The 23961-nt window shown below is 40.8% G+C and overlaps 1 protein-coding gene across 7 annotated transcripts in view; it reads left to right on the plus strand.

Annotated features, from left to right (window-relative positions):
- LOC127411718 (brefeldin A-inhibited guanine nucleotide-exchange protein 3-like) overlaps positions 1–23961 on the plus strand; it is a 154935-nt gene that overhangs the window by 33831 nt on the left and 97143 nt on the right. For 5 of the 7 annotated variants that reach the window (XR_007892330.1, XM_051647414.1, XM_051647415.1 and 2 more), the window contains 7 exons: positions 246–330; positions 889–993; positions 5504–5831; positions 16838–16950; positions 17745–18709; positions 20542–20708; positions 21365–21530. Coding sequence is in view for 6 of the 7 variants with exons in the window: in XM_051647414.1 (XP_051503374.1) it covers positions 246–330; positions 889–993; positions 5504–5831; positions 16838–16950; positions 17745–18709; positions 20542–20708; positions 21365–21530 (1929 nt within the window). In the remaining variant the exon portion in view is untranslated. Of the gene's footprint in view, positions 1–245; positions 331–888; positions 994–1405; positions 1609–5503; positions 5832–16837; positions 16951–17744; positions 18710–20541; positions 20709–21364; positions 21531–23961 lie in introns of those variants that run through there. The other 2 variants (XM_051647418.1, XM_051647419.1) reach the window with 2 other exon arrangements.

The following is a 23961-nucleotide window of genomic DNA, read 5'->3' on the forward strand; positions in this document are numbered from 1 at the left end:
AGGTTTAGGGGGCAATCACTTTTTCACACAGGGCCATGTAGGTTTGGATTTTGTTTTCCCTTAATAATAACAACCTTCATTTAAAAACTGCATTTTGTGTTTACTTGTGTTATCTTTGACTAATATTTAAACTTGTTTGATGATCTGAAACATTTAAGTGTGACAAACATGCAAAACAATAAGAAATCAGGAAGGGGGCAAACACTTTTTCACACCACTGTATATATGTATAAATGTGTTTTCAGATATCTCTCCCACAACTGATTCACTGTATGAAGATGTTGTGATGGTGCTCACTGTATTCTGCGACAAACTGGAATCTGTCTCAAAGTAAGCATTACATCTACAGTATGTCATCAACTGTTATTAGTGGCGTTTGATAAGGCAAGTATCGATATTACCATTTTGGGTATTAATTTAAACAAACCCCTAACCCTAAGTTTTATACTTTGGAATGTAAATCGTCCTGCACCGGTTGTATAATAGACATGACTGATACCTCAAATCATGCAGCTTGTGGAGAAGAGGTGTGCTGTTACTTTTCTAAGCAAACTGACTTTAGGTGAAAAATCCCATAGATTTACATTGAAGGAGGGACTCAAACCATATCTAGGGACCAAATTATCAAAGAGACCTGGGGGGTGGGCACTTTTGACTTGGGTCTGTAAGCAACCTAGCAACCACCTAGAACAACCTTGCCAGCAACCACATAGCAATGCAACAACCCACACCTTCCTAGCATAATGGCGGCGGGTTTTACACGGGCAAACACCACTCACATTTCTTCAGAAAAGGCCAAAATGTATTGTCAATATTGGTTCAAGACTCATACTGTTCTATCACTGTTTTATTATCAGAGGGATAATCTGTGTATTTGTTTGTGTTTAGTGAACAGCAGTTGCTGCAGCTCTTATATCTGGAGTGTATCCTGTCTATGTTGAGCAGCTGTCCTCCCACAATGCACCTACAGCGTCATTTCACTGACCTCATCTGGTGAGACACGTCTACATTCTCTTGACAAGTCAAGTGCTTTAATTGGGGAATATATCAATACAGATCTTTGTCATACATCATTGTTTAAATGCTGTGCTATTACAGAGTATTCTGTTTTAGTTAATACACATCTAATGTATTGAACAGCTGTTTTAATTTGGTGTGACCTCAGAATTGCATCTGCTATATTTGGGATGAAATTCATGAATATGTAAAAAAACAATTTACAATTACAATATTAAAGAGGATTAACAGAGGGCCTGGGTAGCTCAGCGAGTAAAGACGCTGCCCCTGGAGTCGCGAGTTCGAATCCAGGGTGTGCTGAGTGACTCCAGCCAGGTATCCTAAGCATCCAAATTGGCCCGGTTGCTAGGGAGGGTAGAGTCACATGGGTTAACCTCGTCGTGTTCGCTATAATGTGTGGTTCTCTCTTTCCGTGGGGCGCGTGGTGAGTTGTGCGTGGTCGTGGATGCCTCAGAGAATAGCGTGAAGCCTCCACACATGCTGTGTCTCCACGGTAACGCGCTCAACAAGCCACGTGATAAGATGCATGGACTGACGGTCTCAGACGCGGAGGCAACTGAGATTCATCCTCCACCACCCGGATTGAGGCGAGTCACTACACCACCATGAGGACTTAGAGCGCATTGGGAATTGGGCAGTCCAAATTGGGGAGAAAAGGGGAGGAAAAAAAAGAGGACTAACTATTACAAAAAAGTACTGGAGTGGTACCATGGTACAGGGATGGTATCAAATGGTAATACTTTGATATCACGGTACTTACCAAATTAATATACAAAGGGAAGCCTTTAACGATTATAGCATAGTAGTCTTGTTGTGATTTGTTTGAGATTGAGAGAAAATATATATATATATATATATATATATATATATATATATATACAGTTGTGCTCAAATGTTTGCATACCCTGGCAGAAATTGTGAAATTTTGACATTGATTTTGAAAATATAACTGATCGTGCAAAAAAACTGTCTTTTATTTAAGGATAGTGATCATATGAAGCCATTTATTTTCACATAGTTGTTTGGCTCCTTTTTACATCAAAAGTTTACATACCTTTTGAATGTTTGGCCTTGTTACAGACACACAAGGTGACACACACAGGTTTAAATGGCAATTAAAGGTTAATTTCCCACACCTGTGGCTTTTTAAATTGCAGTTAGTGTATGTGTATAAATATTCAATGAGTTTGTTAGCTCTCACGTGGATGCACTGAGCAGGCTAGATACTGAGCCATGGGGAGCAGAAAAGAACTGTCAAAAGACCTGTGTAACAAGGTAATGGAAATTTATAAAGATGGAAAAGGATATAAAAAGATATCCAAAGCTTTGAAAATGCCAGTCAGTACTGTTTAATCACTTATTAAGAAGTGGAAAATTTGGGGATCTCTTGATATCAAGCCAAGGTCAGGTAGACCAAGAACGATTTCAGCCACAACTGCCAGAAGAATTGTTCGGGATACAAAGAAAAACCCACAGGTAACCTCAGGAGAAATACAGGCTGCTCTGGAAAAAGACGGTGTGGTTGTTTCAAGGAGCACAATACGACGATACATGCACAAAAATGAGCTGCATGGTCGAGTTGCCAGAAAGAAGCCTTTACTGCGCCAATGCCACAAAAAAGCCCGGTTACAATATGCCCGACAACACCTTGACACGCCTCACAGCTTCATGCACAGTGTAATTTGGAGTGACGAGACCAAAATAGAGCTTTATGGTCACAACCATAAGCACTATGTTCGGAGAGGGGTCAACAAGACCTATAGTGAAAAGAAAACCATCTCCACTGTGAAGCATGGTGGTGGCTCACTGAGGTTTTGGGGTGTGTGAGCTCTAAAGGCATGGGGAATCTTGTGAAAATTGATGGCAAGATGAATGTTATCAGAAAATACTGGCAGACAATTTGCATTCTTCTGCAAGAAAGCTGCGCATGGGACGCTTTTGGACTCTCCAGCATGACAGTGACCCTAAGCACAAGGCCAAGTTGACCCTCCAGTGGTTACAGCAGAAAAAGATGAAGGTTCTGGAGTGGCCATCACAGTCTCCTGACCTTAACATCATCGAGCCACTCTGGGGAGATTTCAAACGTGCGGTTCATGCAAGACGACCAAAGACTTTGCATGACCTGGAGGCATTTTGCTAAGACGAATGTGCCGCTATACCCACCTGCAAGAATTTGGGGCCTCATAGACAACTATTACAAAAGACTGCATGCTGTCATTGATGCTAAAGGGGGCAATACACAGTATTAAGAACTAAGGGTATGCAGACTTTTGAACAGGGGTCATTTCATTTTTTCTTTGTTGCCATGTTTTGTTTTATGATTGTGCCATTCTGTTATAACCTACAGTTGAATATGAATCCCATAAGAAATAAAAGAAATATGTTTTGCCTGCTCACTCATGTTTTCTTTAAAAATGGTACATATATTACCAATTCTCCAAGGGTATGCAAACTTTTGAGCACAACTGTGTGTGTGTGTATGTGTATGTATGTATGTATGTAAGTATGTGTGTGTGTGTGTGTGTATATATATATATATATATATATATATATATATATATATATATATATATATATATATATATATATATATATAATATATATATTATACACACATACATACACACACACACTGGCGGCCAAAAGTTTGGAATAATGTACAGATTTTGCTCTTATGGAAAGAAATTAGTACTTTTATTCACCAAAGTGGCATTCAACTGATCACAAAGTATAGTCAGGACATTAATAACATGAAAAATTACTATTACAATTTAAACTACTTCAAAGTTTTCTCATCAAAAAATCCTCTACGTGCAGCAATGACAGCTTTGCAGTTCCTTGGCATTCTAGCTATCAGTTTGTCCAGATACTCAGGTGACATTTCCCCCTACGCTTCCTGTAGCACTTGCCATAGATGTGGCTGTCTTGTCGGGCACTTCTCACGCACCTTACAGTCTAGCTGATCCCACAAAAGCTCAATGGGGTTAAGATCCATAACACTCTTTTCCAGTTATCTGTTGTCCAATGTCTGTGTTTCTTTGCCCACTCTAACCATTTCTTTTTGTTTTTCTGTTTCAAAAGTGTTTTTTTTTTTTGTTTGTTTTTTGCAATTCTTCCCATAAGTCCTGCACCACTGAGTCTTCTCTTTACTGTTGTACATGAAACTGGTGTTGAGTGGGTAGAATTCAATGAAGCTGTCAGCTGAGGACATGTGAGGTGTCTATTTCTCAAACTAGAGACTCTGATGTACTTATCCTCTTGTTTAGTTGTACATCTGGCCTTCCACATCTCTTTCTGTCCTTGTTAGAGCCAGTTGTCCTTTGTCTTTGAAGACTGTAGTGTACACCTTTGTGTGAAATCTTCAGTTTGTTTTGGCAATTTCAAGCATTGTATAGCCTTCATTCCTCAAAACAATGATTGACTGATGAGTTTCTAGAGAAATGTATAATATTGACTTAATATTGACCTTAAGACATGCCAGTCTATTGCATACTGTGGCAACTCAAAAACAAACACAATATTAAGCTTCATTTAATGAACCAAATAGCTTTCACCTGTGTTTGATATAATGGAAAGTGATTTTCTAGTATCAAATGATCAATTTATCATGATTACTCAAGGATAAGGTGTTGGAGTGATGGCTGCTGGAAATGGGGCCTGTCTAGATTTGATAAAAAATGACTTTTTTCAAATAGTGATGGTGCTGTTTTTTACATCAGTAATGTCCTGACTATAATTTGTGATCAGTTGAATGCCACTTTGGTGAATTAAAGTACCAATTTCCTTCCAAAACAGCAAAATCTGTACATTATTCCAAACTTTTGGCCACCAGTATATATATTCTTCAATATAATAATACTAATAATAACCAATATTATATTACCATAATCTAATATTGAGGTTGGGATCCAAAAAACAAAAACAAAACAATGTGAATGGAAAGTGGACCAAAAAAGGGATACATTATAAATGATATTATTCATGCCTTTCTGTCTCTTGATATTTTTTTTTTTACAAAGCCTTAAAGGAAAAAATTATTGAATCATATGAGTCCATATTCAATATGAAATTGACATGAACAAAATTACAATTGAATGTAATTGTAATGTAAGTTAATCACAAGTGTTAAATTGTCTATTTTGTTCATGTCACTTTCATTTAATTGATTTATTCACATTGGGTTTCATGGTAAATTTTTCTTAATCGTGACAGCCCTTTACAACGGTATTTACTTGATGTTCCAGGGTACTTCAAAACATACCATGGTATTACCAAAGTATGTTCAAACAATATAGTAATACCATGATACAGTATATATTCAAAAAAACTGTATCACCATGTTACCTTTTCCAAAAAACATGGTAATACTTATATTGTGATTGTAAAATTTCAATTTGTGTTAATTCGGTCTCATTACAAAGGGATTACATGGTTCTGAGAGGAGCACATTGCAGTTATGTCATCAGTGTGAACTGTCAACACACAGGAAGCAGTTATGTCCAACCCTGGTGGTGACTATGGGAAACCCTGCGAGTGATAAAAGCATCACATCTGCTCATGGCGGTTCATCTCAGGACTCAGACTTGGCATCAGGGACAACGGTTTTAGATCAAGGCCGAGGGTCTGGCTGCTCTTCGAGTACTCCTGCCATGATCGGCCCAGTGGTCCGCACCATCTGCTATGTGGCAGCAGAGTTAGTTCGTCTGGTGGGCTGCGTGGAGTCCATGAAGCCAGTGCTGCAGTCCTTGTACCACCGTATTCTGCTCTATCCTCCTCCTCAGCATAGAGTGGAGGCCATCAAGATTATGAAGGAGGTGAGATATTCAATTCACACTTCTAGAGTATACTACTACTTCCATACTTCCAGTGTGTGAATCTGATAAAAATATGCCCAGGTCATATTTCACTCCAAAATCAAGAAGGGGGGAAAAAATCATATCATATGCATTTAAAAAAAATTAAGCCTGTTTTTTGGACCATTAAGATTATTTGCACTGTGACATTAGTTTTATGACAGTTAAGCACATGCCCTTTTGATTTTTTTGTTACTGTACTGTTACTTTATTACAATAAAAACTGTAAGCCTGTGTGTGTGTGTAGGTACGTATGCGCGCGCACACGCACGCACGCACGCACACACAACAGTTAGTTCCGGTCCTCGAATCTGATTGGACGAGAGACGTTCCATGAACACTGATGGTCTCGCACCATCAGCACTCGGACGCTTCACTGTGTGTATCACTCCGCTTTTGTTCGTGCCGTTCTAAACTAAAGTGAAAGCAGTACATATGTGTTAAGAGCTACTGTATGTGTCTCTTTTTATATGTTTTTTTTTTTTTATTTATTTTTTTACATATATTAGCCAGCAGGTGGTGGCAAAAGATCATTTTTGTGTGTAATATGAGCCAGTTAAGTGATGTGAAGTGAATCCGCATCAGTCAGTGTTTACATACAACAGCACTCCGTGATCGCTTGTATTCCGTGAAGCTAGGAAATAGCTTTAAACCGCTTTAAACGAACAACTTCAGCATTAAGGCTCATCACAGCTGAGAGACACAACACACTGATTAATTACACAACTCAAGGCGATTACCTCTTACCGGACTTTCCACATTGGAGAGGACGTGCTGTTTAAAAGGTGGAGGAGATTTCGGTTGCGGTTTCTATAGTGAAAGACTTTTGTGCACCGGCTACCGTGAAATAGGGAGAAACACCCCGCTTGCACAACTACTTTTTCACTGAGAAACTGATCTTCAGAAAGCTGACAGCATCTCTGCTTGGGAGTGGCAACAGGTGATTGCACACGCTCTCTCTCTCTCTCTCTCTCTCTCTCTCTCTCTCTCTCTCTCTCTCTCTCTTACTCACTCACTCATTCACACACACACACACACACACATACATCCTTGTTTATCCAATAACTTGTTAGAAACAGCCCAAGCCGTGACACTAGTTCTAAAGTGACTACTGGACTCAAGATGGCGCAGAGTATGGCTGCTGCGTTGCAAGCTCCGACACAACATTGTAGTTTTTTGATTGTTTTGTTTACAATTCTTATGTTTTTTGTCTAGGATGTTGTCTGCCTTATTGTCAATAACAGACAAACACTTTTGGACATTGGTTCTGCAATTACACACCGTAAACCGGACTTCAAATTCCTCAGTGCCGACCCGCTGTTTACAAACACACCAGCGGAGCCCTTTGTCTGGGCAGCCCGGCCGCGGAAACACAAAAGGGGAAACAGAGCCGGTGTTCTCATCAGAGTAAGACGTCGCGCACATCGACCCCCACTACCCAGTATTCTACTGGCAAATGTTCAGTCACTGGACAACAAGCTCTGCGTGCTGAGAGCGCGGATCTCTTTCCAACGAGAGACGAGGGACTGCTGCATTATCTGCCTTACAGAGACTTGGATGTCTGCGGAGGTTCCAGACTCCGCCTTTGAACCCATAGGGTTCTCCGTGCACCGAGCGGACCGAGCAAAAGACCTCTCAGGTAAAAGCAGAGGTGGTGGTGTATGTTTTATGATCAACAAATCCTGGTGTGATCAGAGGAACGTACATTCTATCAAGTCTACTCTGCTCTCCTGATCTGGAATTTCTCATGCTTCTGTGTCGACCATTCTGGCTACCGAGGGAATTCACAGCGGTCATTATCACTGCTGTGTACATCCCGCCACAAGCCGACACAGACCGGGCACTCAAGGAACTGTATGGGATTATAAATGAGCAGGAAACCGCGCACCCTGAGGCCACGTTCATTGTGACCGGGGACTTTAACAAAGCCAATCTCAAATCAGTCGCACCAAAATACCACCAACACATTAGTTTTAACACACGAGGGGACCGGGTTTTGGACCATTGCTACTCTCCCTTCCGGGATGGCTACAAATCCCTCCCCCGCCCACCATTTGGCAAATCGGACCACTCTTCCATTCTGCTTCTGCCCGCTTACAGGAAGAAACTGAAATAGGAAGCACCCACCCTCAGAACGATCCAGTGTTGGTCGGACCAATCAGACTCTACGCTACAAGACTGTTTTGATCATGAGGACAGGGAGATGTTCCGGTCCGCCTCTGATGACGACATCGAGCTGATAGCGTAACGTGTTTCATCAGAAAGTGCGTAGAGGACGTTGTTCCGACCAAAACAATACGGATCTACCCGAACCTGAAACCTTGGATTAATAGCGATGTTCGCGCGGCACTTGATGCGCGGACCTCCGCTTTTAATTCCGGGAACGCGGAGGAGCATAAACAAGCCAGTTATGCCCTCCGAAAAATCAGAACAGCAAAATGTCAGTACAGGAACAAGATTGAAGGACAGTTTAACACCACCAACTCTAGAAGCATGTGGCAGGGAGTTAACATCATCACGGACTTTAAAGGAAATAAAAACTCCGCCATGAACTCTGCTGCCTCTCTCCCGGATGAGCTAAATACTTTTTATGCTCGTTTTGAGGGAAATAACACTGCCCTCGCGGAGAGAGCTCTCGCGGCCGAAGCTACAGAGGTTAGTTCACTCTCCGTTTCTGTAGCGGATGTAACCCGATCCTTCCGACGGGTGAATATTCGCAAAGCCGCGGGTCCAGACGGCATTCCGGGCTGCATCAGAGCGTGTGAACCAACTGGCTGGTGTTTTTACGGACATTTTCAACCTTTTCCTCTCTTTGTCTGTAGTCCCCACATGCTTTAAAACGTCCACCATTGTGCCTGTTCCAAAACAATCAAAAATAACTTGCTTAAATGACTGGCGTCCTGTTGCTCTGACCCCCATCATCAGCAAATGCTTTGAGAGACTAATCAGAGATTACATCTGCTCTGTGCTGCCTCCATCACTGGACCCATTGCAGTTTGCTTACCGCAACAACCGCTCCACTGATGATGCCATTGCATCTACAATACACACTGCTCTCTCCCACCTGGAAAAAAAGAACACTTGTGAGAATGTGAGAATGCTGTTTGTAGACTACATCTCAGCTTTCAACACCATAGTGCCCTCCAGGCTTGATGAGAAACTCCGGGCTCTTGGCTTAAACAGCTCACTGTGCAGCTGGATCCTGGACTTCCTGTCAAGCAGATGCTAGGTGGTTAGAATGGGCAGCAACATCTCCTCATCACTGACCCTCAACACTGGAGCCCCGCAGGGCTATGTTCTCAGCCCACTCCTGTATTCCTTGTACACTCATGACTGTGTTGCAACACACAGCTCCAATGCCATCATTAAGTTTGCTGATGATACGACGGTGGTCTGTAGGCTGTTTCATCGTTGTCAGTTATCACACTGACAATGATGAAACAGCCTACAGAGAGGAGGTGCACATTCTGACACACTGGTGTCAGGAGCACAACCTCTCCCTCAATGTCAGTAAGACAAACAAGCTTGTGGTGGACTTCAGGAGAAGAGAAAGAGAACAAAGCCCCATCACCATCAATGGAGCACCAGAGCATCAGCAGCTTCAAGTTCCTGGGTGTCCACATCACTGAGGAACTCACATGGTTGGTCCACACTGAGGCCGTTGTGAAGAAGGCTCATCAGCGCCTCTTCTTCCTGAGAAGGCTGAGGAAGTTTGGAATGAACCGCCACATCCTCACACGGTTCTACACCAGCACTGTAGAGAGCATCCTGACTGGCTGCATCTCCGCCTGGTACGGAAATAGCACCGCCCACAACCACAAAGCCCTGCAAAGTGTGGTGTGAACTGCCAGACACATCATCGGAGGTGAGCTTCCCTCCCTCCAGGACATATATACCAGGCGGTGTGTGAAAAAAGCTCGGAGGATCATCAGAGACTCCAGCCACCCGAGCCATGGGCTGTTCTCACTGCTACCATCAGGCAGGTGGTATCGCAGCATCAGGACCCGCACCAGCCGACTACATGACAGCTTCATCCCTCAAGCAATCAGACTTTTGAACTCTTGATCTCTCATGATCAAAATACATCAGCACTGCACTTTATTACTCTTATTACTCCTATATCTCACACCGGACTGTCATAAATTATATTCTCTCTTAACAACACACTGGCAACTTACTATCAACCGACAGCCTGAATGTCAATACAGTACAATACAACCTACTGTATATTTTATATATACTGTATATACTATTTTTATTGTATAATGTGTATTCTATATTGTGTGTATTGTATACTTTATATTGTATGTTATTATTTGTATATTGTGTTGTGTAAATCTGATGTTTATTGTAAATTGGTATATGTCTCATCACTGTCACGACTACTGTGTTGCTCGGAACTGCACCCAAGAATTTCACACACTATTGCACTTGTGTATATGGTTGTGTGACAATAAAAGTGATTTGATTTGATGTTTTTTTTTTGTAATTAACATTTTTATTGATTCATGTGCATATGACAATGAAAAAAACTCAACACATATATAATGAATCAACATTTTACATTTAAACCCTACTAATACAATCCCACCCTGACCCCTAACGAACACCCCTGTGGTCCCACATAAAACACACACAATCCAAAAAAATAAAATAAATATATATATATATATACACACATATACACATACACATATACACATATACACATACACATATACATATATACACATACATATACATACATACACAGATACACATACATACACTTACATAAAATATATTTTATATATATATATATATATATATATATATATATATATATATACACACACATACATACAAAAATAAATAAAATAATAAACATACATGATTAAACTACACTCTCCACATCCCCTCCCCGAGATTCCCCCCAAAAAACTAAATATTTGCCCCATTTTTTAGCAAATAAGTCCCTCAACCCCAGCCTTCTACTTACTGCCTCTTCAAATGCAGCTACCATCCCCATTTCCACACACCACTCCGAAAAAGAGGGTGCTCCACTTGACTTCCAGCCCCTTAAAATTACTTGCCTGCCGATCATGAGACTGGTCAGAACCCAATTTTTTATATGATTGTCCCCTAAATGCATGACCGCTCCATCACCCAAAATACAGAGTCTGGGACAAAGCAAAACCTGAGTGTTCAAAACGTCGCACAAATACCTCTGAACCCTCAACCAAAACTCCTGGATCTTAACACACCCCCAAAAGACATGGGTAGTGTCTCCAACTTCTGACTGGCATCGCCAGCAAGTGGGTGTGTCTTTAAGACCAAGCCTATATAATCTAGAGGGGGTCCAATAAAATCTATGTAAAATCTTAAATTGCATAACCGGCGAACCCTTGCATCTCTAGATACAGACTTGACATTTTTAAGAATCTTAGTCCACACTCCATCCTCCAATACCAAATTCAAATCTTTTTCCCATACTCTCTTGAGAGAAGTCAAGGCTTCATCCCCCAGACTCTTAATTAGTAGGGAGTAATACACTGATGCTTCATGACCTTTTCAAAAGCAGTACTCGCCTCTCCCAAAGCACCTGCCGCTTTAGGGGGGTGCGTGCCACTCCCAAAAATAGTGCAGAGTAGGTGGCGAAGCTGTAAATACTTATAAAACTGAGATCTGGGAATGCCAAAATGTTGAACCAAATTTTCGAAAGATCTCAATACTCCACCCTCATATAGGTCACCAAGTGCATTAACCCCCCTCACAATCCACTCTGACCAGCAGAAAGGGGACTTATTAATACATAGTTTAGGGTTCTGCCATATGCTCGAGGCAACATTTAAATAAATATCAGAATTAAACACTCTGGACACTTTTGTCCATATCGAGTGCAAATGCAAAATAACGGGATGCGACTTAACCTCTCCGGCTAGTTTAATCTAAAGGCTATGCAGTGGCGAGACAGGGGCAAGAGCTTCCTTTTCAATACAAAACCAGGGAGGGGCCCTCTCAGGTGGAAGTGACCAATGAGCCAAATGTCTAAGACTGAACGCATAATGATAAAACAAAATCTTGGGTAGGCCTAGCCCTCCTCTGTCAATTGGCCTATGTAACTTATTGAAATTTAACCTGGGGCGCTTACCATTCCAAATAAAGGACTTCGCTATGCTATCAAATTGCTTGAAATAAGAGAGGGGGACATCTACAGGGAGAGACTGAAGCAGGTAGTTGAATTTTGGAATACAATTCATTTTAATAACATTAACCTTCCCAATCATCGATAAATGTAATGAAGCCCACCTGCTGACATCGCTCGAAAACCTTTTTATTAAAGGGTCAAAATTAACTCTAACTAAATCAGACAAATTTGCTGGGAATAAAATCCCCAAATACTTAATGCCCTGTTTGGGCCACTGGAAAGCGCCCGGCTGGAAAGCCGTTTCTGGGCAGTATGCTGTCAGCGCCAAAGCTTCGGATTTAGACCAATTGACTTTGTATTCTGAGAACTTGGAAAAGGAATTAATAATTCTGTGGAGGCAAGGCATAGATCTAGTAGGTTCAGAGACAAATAATAAAATGTCATCTGCATAAAGCAGAAGCTTATGCGCCACACCTCCCGCCACCACCCCTGGAAAATCATCCTCCTTTCTTATCGCAGCTGCTAATGGTTCCAGGGCAAGACAGAACAATAATGGGGAAAGAGGGCAACCCTGTCGAGTGCCCCTATCCAGAGTAAAATAATCTGAAATTAATCCATTTGTTTGTACCGCTGCTACAGGGTGTTTATAAAGTAACTTAATCCAACCAATAAATGTACTCCCGAACCCATACATTTCCAAAATCTTAAAAAGATAATCCCATTCTACCATAGCAAATGCCTTTTCGGCGTCAAGTGAGATGGCAGCGACCGGAGATTGCAGACTGATCCGGGCTTGTGTCATGGTTGGAGGAAGCTTTCCATTCTTTAATGATTCTGTATAAACCTCTAACAAAAGTGGGGCCAATTCTGTAGCATAGGATCTAAAAAATTCTGCGGCAAAACCATCTGGCCCCGGAGCCTTGCCAGTAGGTAGGGACTTAATTACCTCGTTAAGCTCCTCCAAGGTTATCTCAGAATCAAGAGAGTTTTTTTTAGCTCAGTTGTCAGTCTAGGAAGATCTAATGGTTCCACAAAGTTTCTAATATCTTCATCAGTAGATGAAGACGTGGAACTATAAAGATCAATATAGAATTCTTTAAAGGCATTATTAATATCAATGGCTGAGGTAAATATTTCACCAACAGCAGATTTCACTGAGGGAATGAAAAAGACTCTCTCTGCTTTATATATCTAGCCAAAAGCTTCCCTGCTTTTTCACCCGACTCAAAGTATGACTGTCTTGCCCTGAATAACCAAAACTCCACTTTCCGCGACAAAATAGTATTATATCTATATTTCAAACGGGTTAATTCTCTGAGGCCATCAGATGACATTCGGCGGTTCAGCTCTGCCTCGGCACTTTTAATATTTCCTTCCAACTCCACAAGTTCTTGTGCTTTGGATTTTTTGATGAATGAGGCATACTGTATGATCCGGCCCCTAAGAACCGCCTTAAGTGCCTCCCAAACCACGCCCACAGAGTATACTGAGGACCAGTTGGTCTCCATATAAACATTGATTTCAGTCTTTAACATTTGTTGGAAATCAGGATTTTGTAAAAGGGACACATTAAGGCGCCAACTATATGATTTATTTTTCTCTATATGTGGCATCACCTCTAAACTCACCAGGGCGTGATCTGAGACTAAAATGTTTCCAATTGAGCAATCAACAACAGATGAAATAAGGGATTTGGATATAAAAAAAAAATCTATTCTAGAATAAATCTTATGGACTGATGAAAAAAATGTATAGTCCCTACCGGATGGGTTCAAAAGACTCCAAATATCCAAAAGACCAAGATTTTTACACATCCTGTGAAGCGTCAACGTTGCTCTAGGAGGTTTACACATTTTGGCTTCACTATGATCAAGGACTGAATCCATCAAAAGATTAAAGTCTCCTCCCAATATTATATCATGAGGGGTGCCAGCGGTTTGCAACATCCCTTCAAGATCTATAAAAAAGCCCTGATCATCAACGATAGGTGCGTAAATATTAGCCAAAATCAGACTTTGCCCTTGAATTTCAGCTAAAACAATAATTACTCTTCCTAATTTATCTTTAATCTGTTTGAGAAATTTGAATTGTAAATGTTTATTAATCAATATAATGACTCCCTTGCTCTTACTTGAGCCAACACTAAAGAAAACATGTCCACCCCATATCTTCCCAAATTTTTCATTTTCCTGCGGGGAGAGATGTGTTTCTTGAAGAAACATTGTATCATATTTCTTACGTTTAAGAAAAGTAATAACCTTCCTTCTTTCTATGGGGTGCCCCAACCAATTCACATTCCATGTGGAGAGAGACAACTTATTCATATTAACATTTGACATATTGATATAATAATAAAAAAAAAATTGTGTGTGAAAAACAAAATTATGAAGACCATATTCCCCATTAGTGAAACAATCAACCCCCGAATATCCCCCCGAACAAAACAAACAGAAAAAAGAAAAACGTGCGCATTAACCCCGCGCACAACAGCGCCAACCGCCGTCAATCCCTCTAAACTCAGAAGGTCCATGAACGCCTACGAGAGTCCCCAAGACAACTTTGCCATCGGATTGCTCAATTTTGCCTCACAAATTTGTGAGGCAAAATTACATAACAGAAAATACTTTGTGAAATAAACCCAGTTAATAGGAAGAATGAACACAAAAAATGTGTAGATTCATTCACAGAACTGTTTCAAGGATGTGATCTTCCACAAAACAAATTCCAGCTGATATAAAACCATTCAGATTCCTCAGACAGACAAACGAATGTTCCGTGAGCCAGCTGTTATGAGTTCAGTGGATGACGTAATCATTCAAATGTCCCATTAAAAAAAAAATAAATAAATAAAAACTTCAAAACAAACTACAGCCAGCAGGAGGAATAAGCACGAAGAACGAACAGATTAATCCACAGCTGTTCCAAATGAGTGTTATTCAACAGAACATGGTCCAGCCGCTAGGTGGAACCAATACAAAAAGAAACAAAACCGGCATCCCGGTTCCCCGGATGGTCAAGTCAATTCACTCGGAGGCTCCATAAAAGTATATACCATGACTTACATAATCCGTCGCAAAGTCTGGGAACAAGAAAACATTATGGTTCTTCCAAGAAAGCTTCCCTTTGCTCCTCGCCTGGTGCAACACAAGATCTTTATCGGATGATCTCAGAAATCTGGCCAGAATCAATCTGGGCCTATCTCCCTCAGCAGATCTGTGAGCTGGCACTCTGTGAGCTCGCTCGATTTCCAGCTTGTGGCCTGTTATGTCGAGCAGACTCGAGAAAAGCTCGTCCAGGAATTTCACCATATCTCTGCCCTCCTCATGCTCAGGAATTCCAACAATTCGAACGTTATTCCTGCGGTTTCTATTTTCAAGATCTTCAAGCTTTTCAAGGAGATGTTCCAAATCAACTTTGGTCCCGGGCGGATTAGCGGATAATTCCCTCTCCAAAGATTCCAGAAAATCGATTCGTTTTTCAGCATCAGACACTCTTGTACCTAACTCAGAGAATTTTATTTCCATCGCCGTGATCGATTGACGTATTACAGCGAGATCCTCCAAGTCAGCAAGGATCTTCGTCAACATCACCGACATGTTGGACAACTGACGCTGGATCTCCTCTCTCGCCGCGCCATCCAAATCGAGTCCCCGGTCTGTAGACCTGTCGGGGCTTTCATCCTGAACACGCAAGTGTCTTTTAATATCTCCAGAGCTCAAGGATTTTGACTTCTTTGCCATGTTTTGCAACAAAGGACAAATGTGTAACTGGGTGTATCAAATTTCACCAGATTATAACATGAGAATAATCAAAAATTCAGCAAAGTGCGCAGAGCTCGTCGCTCACACGTCTGCTCCTTGCATGGCGTCCATTTTCCCTCCGATTTGATTTGATTTTTAAATTACTAATAGAGGCTTAGACACATCATTTGGTTTGAACCAGCAATGTCAGATTCTGGTCCGTCATGTAAGAAAGTAATTCCATGCACAAATACGTTTTTTATGACCGAACTAAGTTTTTCCTGATTTTTTTAAAATTTACTTGCTCATTGAACTGTTGTATATAAGCAATATCACACTCGCAATCATGCTAAATTGCCCTAAATCAGCACCGCTGTGATTACCTACGGCACTCGGCCTGCAGCCAAATCACAGCAGTGCTGAAGTAGGGCCATATCGCACTCTTGCTCGTGTGACATTGCTTAAATATACACTACCGTTCAAAACTTTGGGGTCAAAGTTTGTATTTTTTGACAAAAATAGCCACTTTGAAGATGCTAAAATATAACATAGTTTTGATTAGATTTTTTTAGTCACAACATAATTCCCATATTTCCATTTCTATTATTCCATAGTTGTGATGACTTTACTGTTATTCTAAAATGTGAAAAAAAAAGAGAAAAAAAAAATACAGAATGAGTAAGTGGCCCTAAACGTTTGAACGGTAGTGTGTGTGTATGTGTGTGTGTGTGTGTGTGTGTGTGTATATATATATATATATATATATATATATATATATATATATATATATATATATGTGTGTATATATATATGTGTGTATATATATATATATATCACATTACATTAATGAGATTGAGATTTGATTGCTTTACAGATTCATAAAAAAATAGGCTTCATTTTCTTTAGGCAAAATATTATTTATTTTGATTTTGGGGTAAATATGACATGGACACATATTTGACAGGTTTGTTTGTATAGCGTCTCTACCATGATAATGGCCTAAATAGAAAAATCACACTTCGTGGCTTGTCACAAAATTAATAGAACCCCTATTAAATGTCATGGTTTTAAAAGTATGCTGTTGCTCCTGTCCCTGACAGATTTTGGGAAGCCCCCAGCGCTTGTTTGACCTGGCTGGTCCATGTGTCATTGAGCCTGAGACAAGGAAGAGATCCTTCTCGAAAAGGAAGTCACATCTTGATCTTTTCAAATTGTAAGTGTCCCATGACTCATAAGACTTTGCCACAACTTTTCAGGCTTTGCAAGACCTTGGCGGTCTTTGCCAATACTTTGACAGATTTGCCAGAACTTGCAAGAATTTGCCACACCTTTTCAGGCTTTGCCAGACCTTTGCGGTCTTTTCCAGACCTTGGTAGACCTTGGCAGTCTTTGTCAGACCTTGATAGACCTTGGCAGTCTTTGCCAGACCTTGCAAGAATTTGCCAGAACTCGCAAGACTTTGCCAGACCTTTGCAGTCTTTTCCAGACCTTGGTAGACCTTGGAAATGTTTGCCAGACATTGACAGATTTTGCAAGAACCTGCAATACTTTGCCTAAGTCTGGCAGTCTTTGCCAGACCATTAGAGTTTTTGCCAGATCCTGGTAGACCTTTGTAGTCTTTGCCAGACTTTGGTCGAACTTGGCACACTTTTCCAGACCTTGACAGAGTTTTGCGGTCTTTGCCAGACCTTGGTAGACCTTGACAGTCTTTGCCAGATCTTGCAAAACTTTTAAAAACTTTTTTAACTTTTTTACCTAAGAACTAAATTATCTATTTGGAGCCATTTGCAATCACTTTTAAGCAGCTGGTATCATGGTGGTAGTGGATCTGTAAAGTCAAAGTGTCCTAGCAGATTAAACACAGGGGTGGTTCAGCACATTAACAATCTAATGCAATGACATTTATTAATTTTTAAGTGTGCCATAGGTGTGCAAATGTTTTGGGGCACTGTCCCTTGATTTTACTGATGGATGTTACTGAGTTTTAAGTCTCTCCTGTTCTCTCAGGGTAATGGATGGTATAACAGAAGCATGTATGAAAGGTGGGATTGAGGCCTGCTACTCCTCTGTCTCCTGTGCGTGTGCCCTGTTGGGTGCTTTAGATGAGCTCAGTCAAGGGCAGGGCCTGCAGCAGGACCAAGCTGGCATGCTTTTGCGCCGATTGGATGAGCTAAAGGAGGGGGCGGAGTCTATGCATGAGTCTGTAGAACTTAATGAGGCAGACTTCCGCTGGCAGCAGCATGTGCTCTCATCTGAGAATGCTGCCAGGGAGAGTGCCTTTGCCGAACGCAGCCCTGATATCAGCATCAGCGTTACAACTGACACAGGTCAGACCACTTTGGAAGGAGACATGGGTCAGACCACTCTGCAAAGGGACTTGGGCCAGAACACTCCAGAGGACTGTGGGGAGGAACAACGCCAGCCATCACCCACAGCGGGAACGGGACCTGACATGCCAGAATGCATACGAGACCGTGGCCCTGCAGTAGCCAATTCCAGTACTGCCCCCCCCGATGTGGTTCAACGCAGCCATGGCCTGGCCTACCCTGACATCACCAACTTCCTGTCTGTGGAGTCTCGAATGCGTTCGCACGGCTCACGCTATAGCGAAAGCAACTTCAGTGTGGACGAGCAGGAATTGTCCCGAACTGAGTTTGATTCATGCGACCAGTACTCCATGGCTGCAGAAAAGGACTCTGGTCGCTCCGACGTGTCTGATATGGGCTCTGATAACTGCTCGCTCGCTGATGAGGAGCAGACACCACGGGAATGTCCTGGACACCGTACACTACGGACAGCTGCTCTGTCCCTGAAACTGTTGAAAAACCAAGAAGCTGATCAGCAGAGCGCACGGCTCTTTGTGCAGTCTTTAGCTGTGCTGCTGCCTCGTCTGCTAGGACTGCACAGTATAACAGATGTAGATGTCTCCCTGCAGAACTTCTCCTCCACCTTCTGTTCAGGGCTGCAAGCAGGTAACATGACACGTGTGTTGTATACAAGAGGTCGGCCATTGTTTTTCTAGTTTGAGGGTAGAATTTACTAGAATGAACCGAGGCCACTGATAGCATTATTTACACATAATCTCACATTGACGCATTCAGGAACTTCATTTATAAGCCACTCATTCCTAATGTTGGAGTCCTTCAGAAGGCTATGCAGTTTTTCCACAACCAGGAACACGACAACATCTGGGGACCTTACATGACATCTTAATCTTTCCGTTGGTTAAAAGCAAACTACAGTAACAATAGTACCACAGCTGCTCTATCGGTTCACCTCGACGATTCGTATGTTGATGAGGCGGGGCTATTCAAATGACACTATACTCTGACGTCACAAAGTAGCCAATTTCAAAACGAGTCGTTTTTGCAGAGTAGTAACAGTAAATGCTCTTTTCGGACTGGAGAGCAAGTTTTGAGTTCTGAAACTTACAGTATGTCTTTTTTTATTTTATTTTTTTCTTATTTGGAATGCCCAATTCCCAATGTGCTTTTAAGTCCTCATGGTCACGTAGTGATTCGCCTCAATCCGGGTGGCAGAGGACGAATCCCATTTGTCTCCGCGTCTGAGACCGTCAACCTGCGCGTCTTATCACGTGGCTTGTTGAGCGCATTGCCACGGAGACATAGCGCGTGTGGAGGCTTAACGCCATCCACTGCGGCATCCACGCTCAACTCATCACGCGCCCCACCAAGAATGAACCACATTATAGCAACCATGAGGAGGTTACCCCATGTGACCCTACCCTCCCTAGCAACCAGGCCAATTTGGTTGCTTAGGAAGCCTGGCTGGAGTCACTCAGCACGCCCTACAGTATGTTTTTAAAATTGTATTCCTCATGACATGACCTATTTATTAAATGAATAAATAGTCTGCACGTGCTGCTTGCTGTGCTTACTGTGTATGTGTGTAAATCTGTTCTCTGCAGTGTATTACACATACTCTGAGCATGCATGAAGCTCACAATAGTGTTTTCAGAGCGGCTCTGTGCTTAAAAACACAAATGCATTCTCGTGCTCAGAGTTTACAGATGTGCTCGAGGTCAGTTCGGCATGCTAACATGCACTGAGCGCATTTTAATTACAACGATCTAGATTCACTAATTGCACATTTGAGTAATTCCAAATATGTTTGGCTGTTAAAAGTTACTCTCCAAATCTAAAGTAACCCTATAACACTGTGTTTTTGTGAATAGAAGAGTGAATGAGAGCATTTCACTGTATTAAAAGGCCATTGTCAACTAAGCTACTAAAAGAAACTCAAAAACACTTCCTTAGTTTTCTGCCAAAATCGAGGGTTTGACCGGACTGCGTAGAAGTGCCACATCCAAGAAATTATTACAGAAATATGGTACTATTGTGTAATAATAATGATAAATAATCATTACTATTAAGCATTACTACTATAATCACTATCATATAGACAGACAGACAGATAGATATGGGCTGATTGGCCATCCTGGTAGATATCACATCGGCCATTAAAAAACACAAATTGGTTCATTGCTAATGCTAATATTTACGAGGTACTGTATGTGTTGTAGGTGGTATGTGATTTAGGCTAACACAATCATTGCAAAAACTGCACAAGACTTGTTTGAGAATAACCTATATATCAATTAAGTTTACTTTTCTTACCCCATTGGCAGATGTTTGGCAGTTGTTTTAAGCATAAATCTAACTAAAGTTTTTATTTTTTAATCTATCACTAGTTTTTCTGCATTGTTTTCAATTTTTAGATACACTAAGTTGAGTGTAAATGAGTTTGTGTATGTGCAGTAAAAGGTAATTGTTGTTGTCTGTAGGTGGTGTTCACTCTCCAGGCTTTGAGGGCAGCAAAAACTTGAGCTGTCAGGCTCTGATGAATGCTGATGGATTGTATTTGTTGTCTTATTACGCTCTACTGCTCAACCTTAAACTCTGTTGCTGTGACTACTACCACAGGAAGACCACGCCTGCTTTGGTCACTCTGGTATGATATCTGCTTTCATTTTAAGATGTTTTTAACAAACACTTTTTTTAAAGGGATGAACTAACATTTCAATGACACTGTAATAAGATGTACACTATCAGTCAAAAGTTTGGACATATTTAAATTAATTTATGTTTCTGATGATCTTAAAAACCTTTTGATATAAAGACTTATGTTTATATGCTTGAGATGAGTCTTGTAGATAAGCATCAATTACAATTGAATTTATTTAACAAACATTTTATTAAGAGTTTTTAAATGGATTAGTTGGCTCAGATTGTAAAGGAAAAGCAGAAAGCAAGTGTCCATCATGCATGGGATCTCAATATTCAATACTGTTTAAAAAACAAAACAACTATATAGTATTTAAAATGCAAAAACAATACTGTTTAATCTAACTATAAAAAAAATAATAAAATAATATGTATTTACAAATAAAGCATTTTAAGTTACTCTGCATACAGTAATAGAATATGCTACATTTCTGTTGCATGAATTAGATTTATGAGCTCTGGTAGATTTTTGTATGAACTGTTCATTAAAAATAAAAATACTTTAGCTGTGGACTAGCATTTAGCCTAGTGCATTTGTTTCAGACACTCTGTGTCTGACTCGGTGTCATGATGAATGAGCTCTGTGTGTGTGTGCGCGCGCAGAAGGAGTTTGTGCGTCAGGTCCAGAGCAGTGGTGTTCTGGTGGTTTTGTCTCAGGCATGGATTGAGGAACTCTATAATCAGGTGCTGGAGAGAAATCTGCTGGGAGAGGCTGGATACTGGGGGTCAGCAAAGGAGCAGTCTCTACCCCTCATCACCATGCTGACCGGTAACAGTTCTGTGTGTGTGCATTGTTTTTAATGATGCTGAAGAACTCAATCACACTACCTGATTGTAAAGATTTTTACTGTGCTGTACCTTAATCTAGGGCTGTCGATTTAAGTGTGATTAATCATATAAAAAAAACATACCACTAAAAAAATGAACACAATTAATCATGCCCTATGACCCATATGTAAATTCTGTAATAAAAGTACAGATGTTCCTACCATTGGAGCAAGTTAAGCTTGAAGTACCACCTTTATGTTTTTGTGAGTCACAGTCCTGAGGCAGTCAGCACAGCTCCAGATGTACAAGCAATGTGCCTCACCAGACCACACAAGAGCAGGCAGCACAAAATAAGTTAAGGGGTTTCCACATGAGTCGCATCAGTGTTGTCTAATTCATTAAACTATGGAGTCGTGTCAACTTTTTGCCAAACAATTTCTACTTTGACCCTGTTGCTGCTGATCTTTCAAAGCATCAGCTATCATACAAAGCAACAAGAAAGGGTTTTAAACTGTTAAACTTTAAGAAGAGATATTGAATGTTTCATAATATCTTTATATTATCTTTATATTTCTAAATATCCAGAGTTCTTTTAGCTATTTTAAATTCACCAAGAACATCCTTAGACCTTAATGTAAACGAGTCTTCTTATTACTTTATGCAATCAATGTATCAAAGAAATGGACAGGACTTTTTTCACTTCTCCAAATACATGTTTTCAATGTTTATTCTGTACGCCTTCCACTTTCTTGCCTGGCAAACTCATAAAATCACCCCCTCCTTGGTGCTTACTGCAACGCTTGTCATGTGACACTGGTGTTGAGTAGAGTGTTGACACCCCGATGCATGTGGAGTCATGTGGAAGCTGCTTTAGGAGCCTTTCACATACTGTGCATTCTTGCATACAGAAACAGCTGGAAGGAGGGCAACAGAATACAGGAGTCTCAATATATGTTTTTTGTTGTTGTCCTGAAACAGCATTTTGACAGAGTCACAGAGACGGGACCCAACTAAAGTGAAGCCCTCAAAGTGTGTGATTCATAGACCAACAATTTAAAAAAAGTACACAAATGGAAAATGAGAACATGTCTTGTAAGATCAAATCCTACATCTACTTAAGAAAGATTTGTTTGCAAATTGGATTGCTGTGGACTGTAGGCCAGTGATGGGCTTGTGTTCAATAATATGTAAATAAACAATATATTGACTTCTAAAGCCTTTTTTTTTTTTTTTTAATATTGCACAATCAATGCTTTACTCATCTGCCACATTAATGCAATATATTTCAGTCTGGATATCTGAGTTATATATAATTCTATAACTATAATAATGTAACATACTGTATATTCACTTATCAGCCACAACATTAAAACCACCTACCTAATATTGTATAGGTCCCCCTTGTGCCGCCAAAACGGTGCCAACTCGCATCTCAGAATAGCTTTCTGATATGATATTCTTCTCATCTTGTAGAGAGCGGTTATCTGAGTTACCGTAGACTTTGTCAGTTTGAACCAGTCTGGCCATTCTCTGTTGACCTCTCTCATCAACAAGGCATTTCTGTACACAGAACTGCCTCTCACTGGATGTTTTTTATTTTTGGCACCATTCGGAGTAAATTCTAGAGACTGTTGCGTGTGAAAATCCCAGTTGATCAGCAGTTACAGAAATAAAACCTGCCTGTCTGGTACCAACAATCATCCATGCTATTCTGTGATCATGTGGCAGCAGTGCAGTGTATACAATTCAGATACGGATCAGGAGCTTTTGTTAATGTTCACATCAACCATCAGAATGGGGAAAAACAATGATTTTTGGTGCCAGATGGGCTGGTTTGAGTATTTCTGTAACTGCTAATCTCCTGAGATTTTCACACACAACAGTCAAAACAAAAACAAAAAACATCCAGTGAGAGGCAGTTCTGTGGACAGAAATGCCTTGTTGATGAGAGAGGTCAACAGAGAATGGCCAGACTGGTTCGAACTGACAAAGTCTACAGTAACTCGGATAACCGCTCTCTACAAGATGAGAACAATATCATATCAGAATGCTATTCTGGGATGCAGGTTGGCGCTGTTTTGGCGGCATGAGGGGGACCTACACTTAATTAGGCAGGTGGTTTTAATGTTGTGGCTGATCTGTGTGTGTGTGTGTGTGTGTGTGTGTGTGTGTGTGTGCATGATATACAGTTGAAGTCAGAAGTTTACATTCACTTAGGTTGAAGTCATAACTCGTTTTTTTAACCACTCCACAGATTTAATATTAGCAAACTACAGTTTTGGCAAGTAATTTAGGACATCTGCTTTGTGCATGACACAAGTAATTTTTCAAACAATTGTTTACTGACAGATTGTTTCACTTTTAATTGACTATATCACAATTCCAGTGGGTCAAAAATTTACATACACTAAGTTAACTGTGCCTTTAAGAAA

This window comes from Myxocyprinus asiaticus, chromosome 21 (genome assembly GCF_019703515.2).
Source record: "Myxocyprinus asiaticus isolate MX2 ecotype Aquarium Trade chromosome 21, UBuf_Myxa_2, whole genome shotgun sequence".
Taxonomy (NCBI): Eukaryota; Metazoa; Chordata; class Actinopteri; order Cypriniformes; family Catostomidae; genus Myxocyprinus; species Myxocyprinus asiaticus.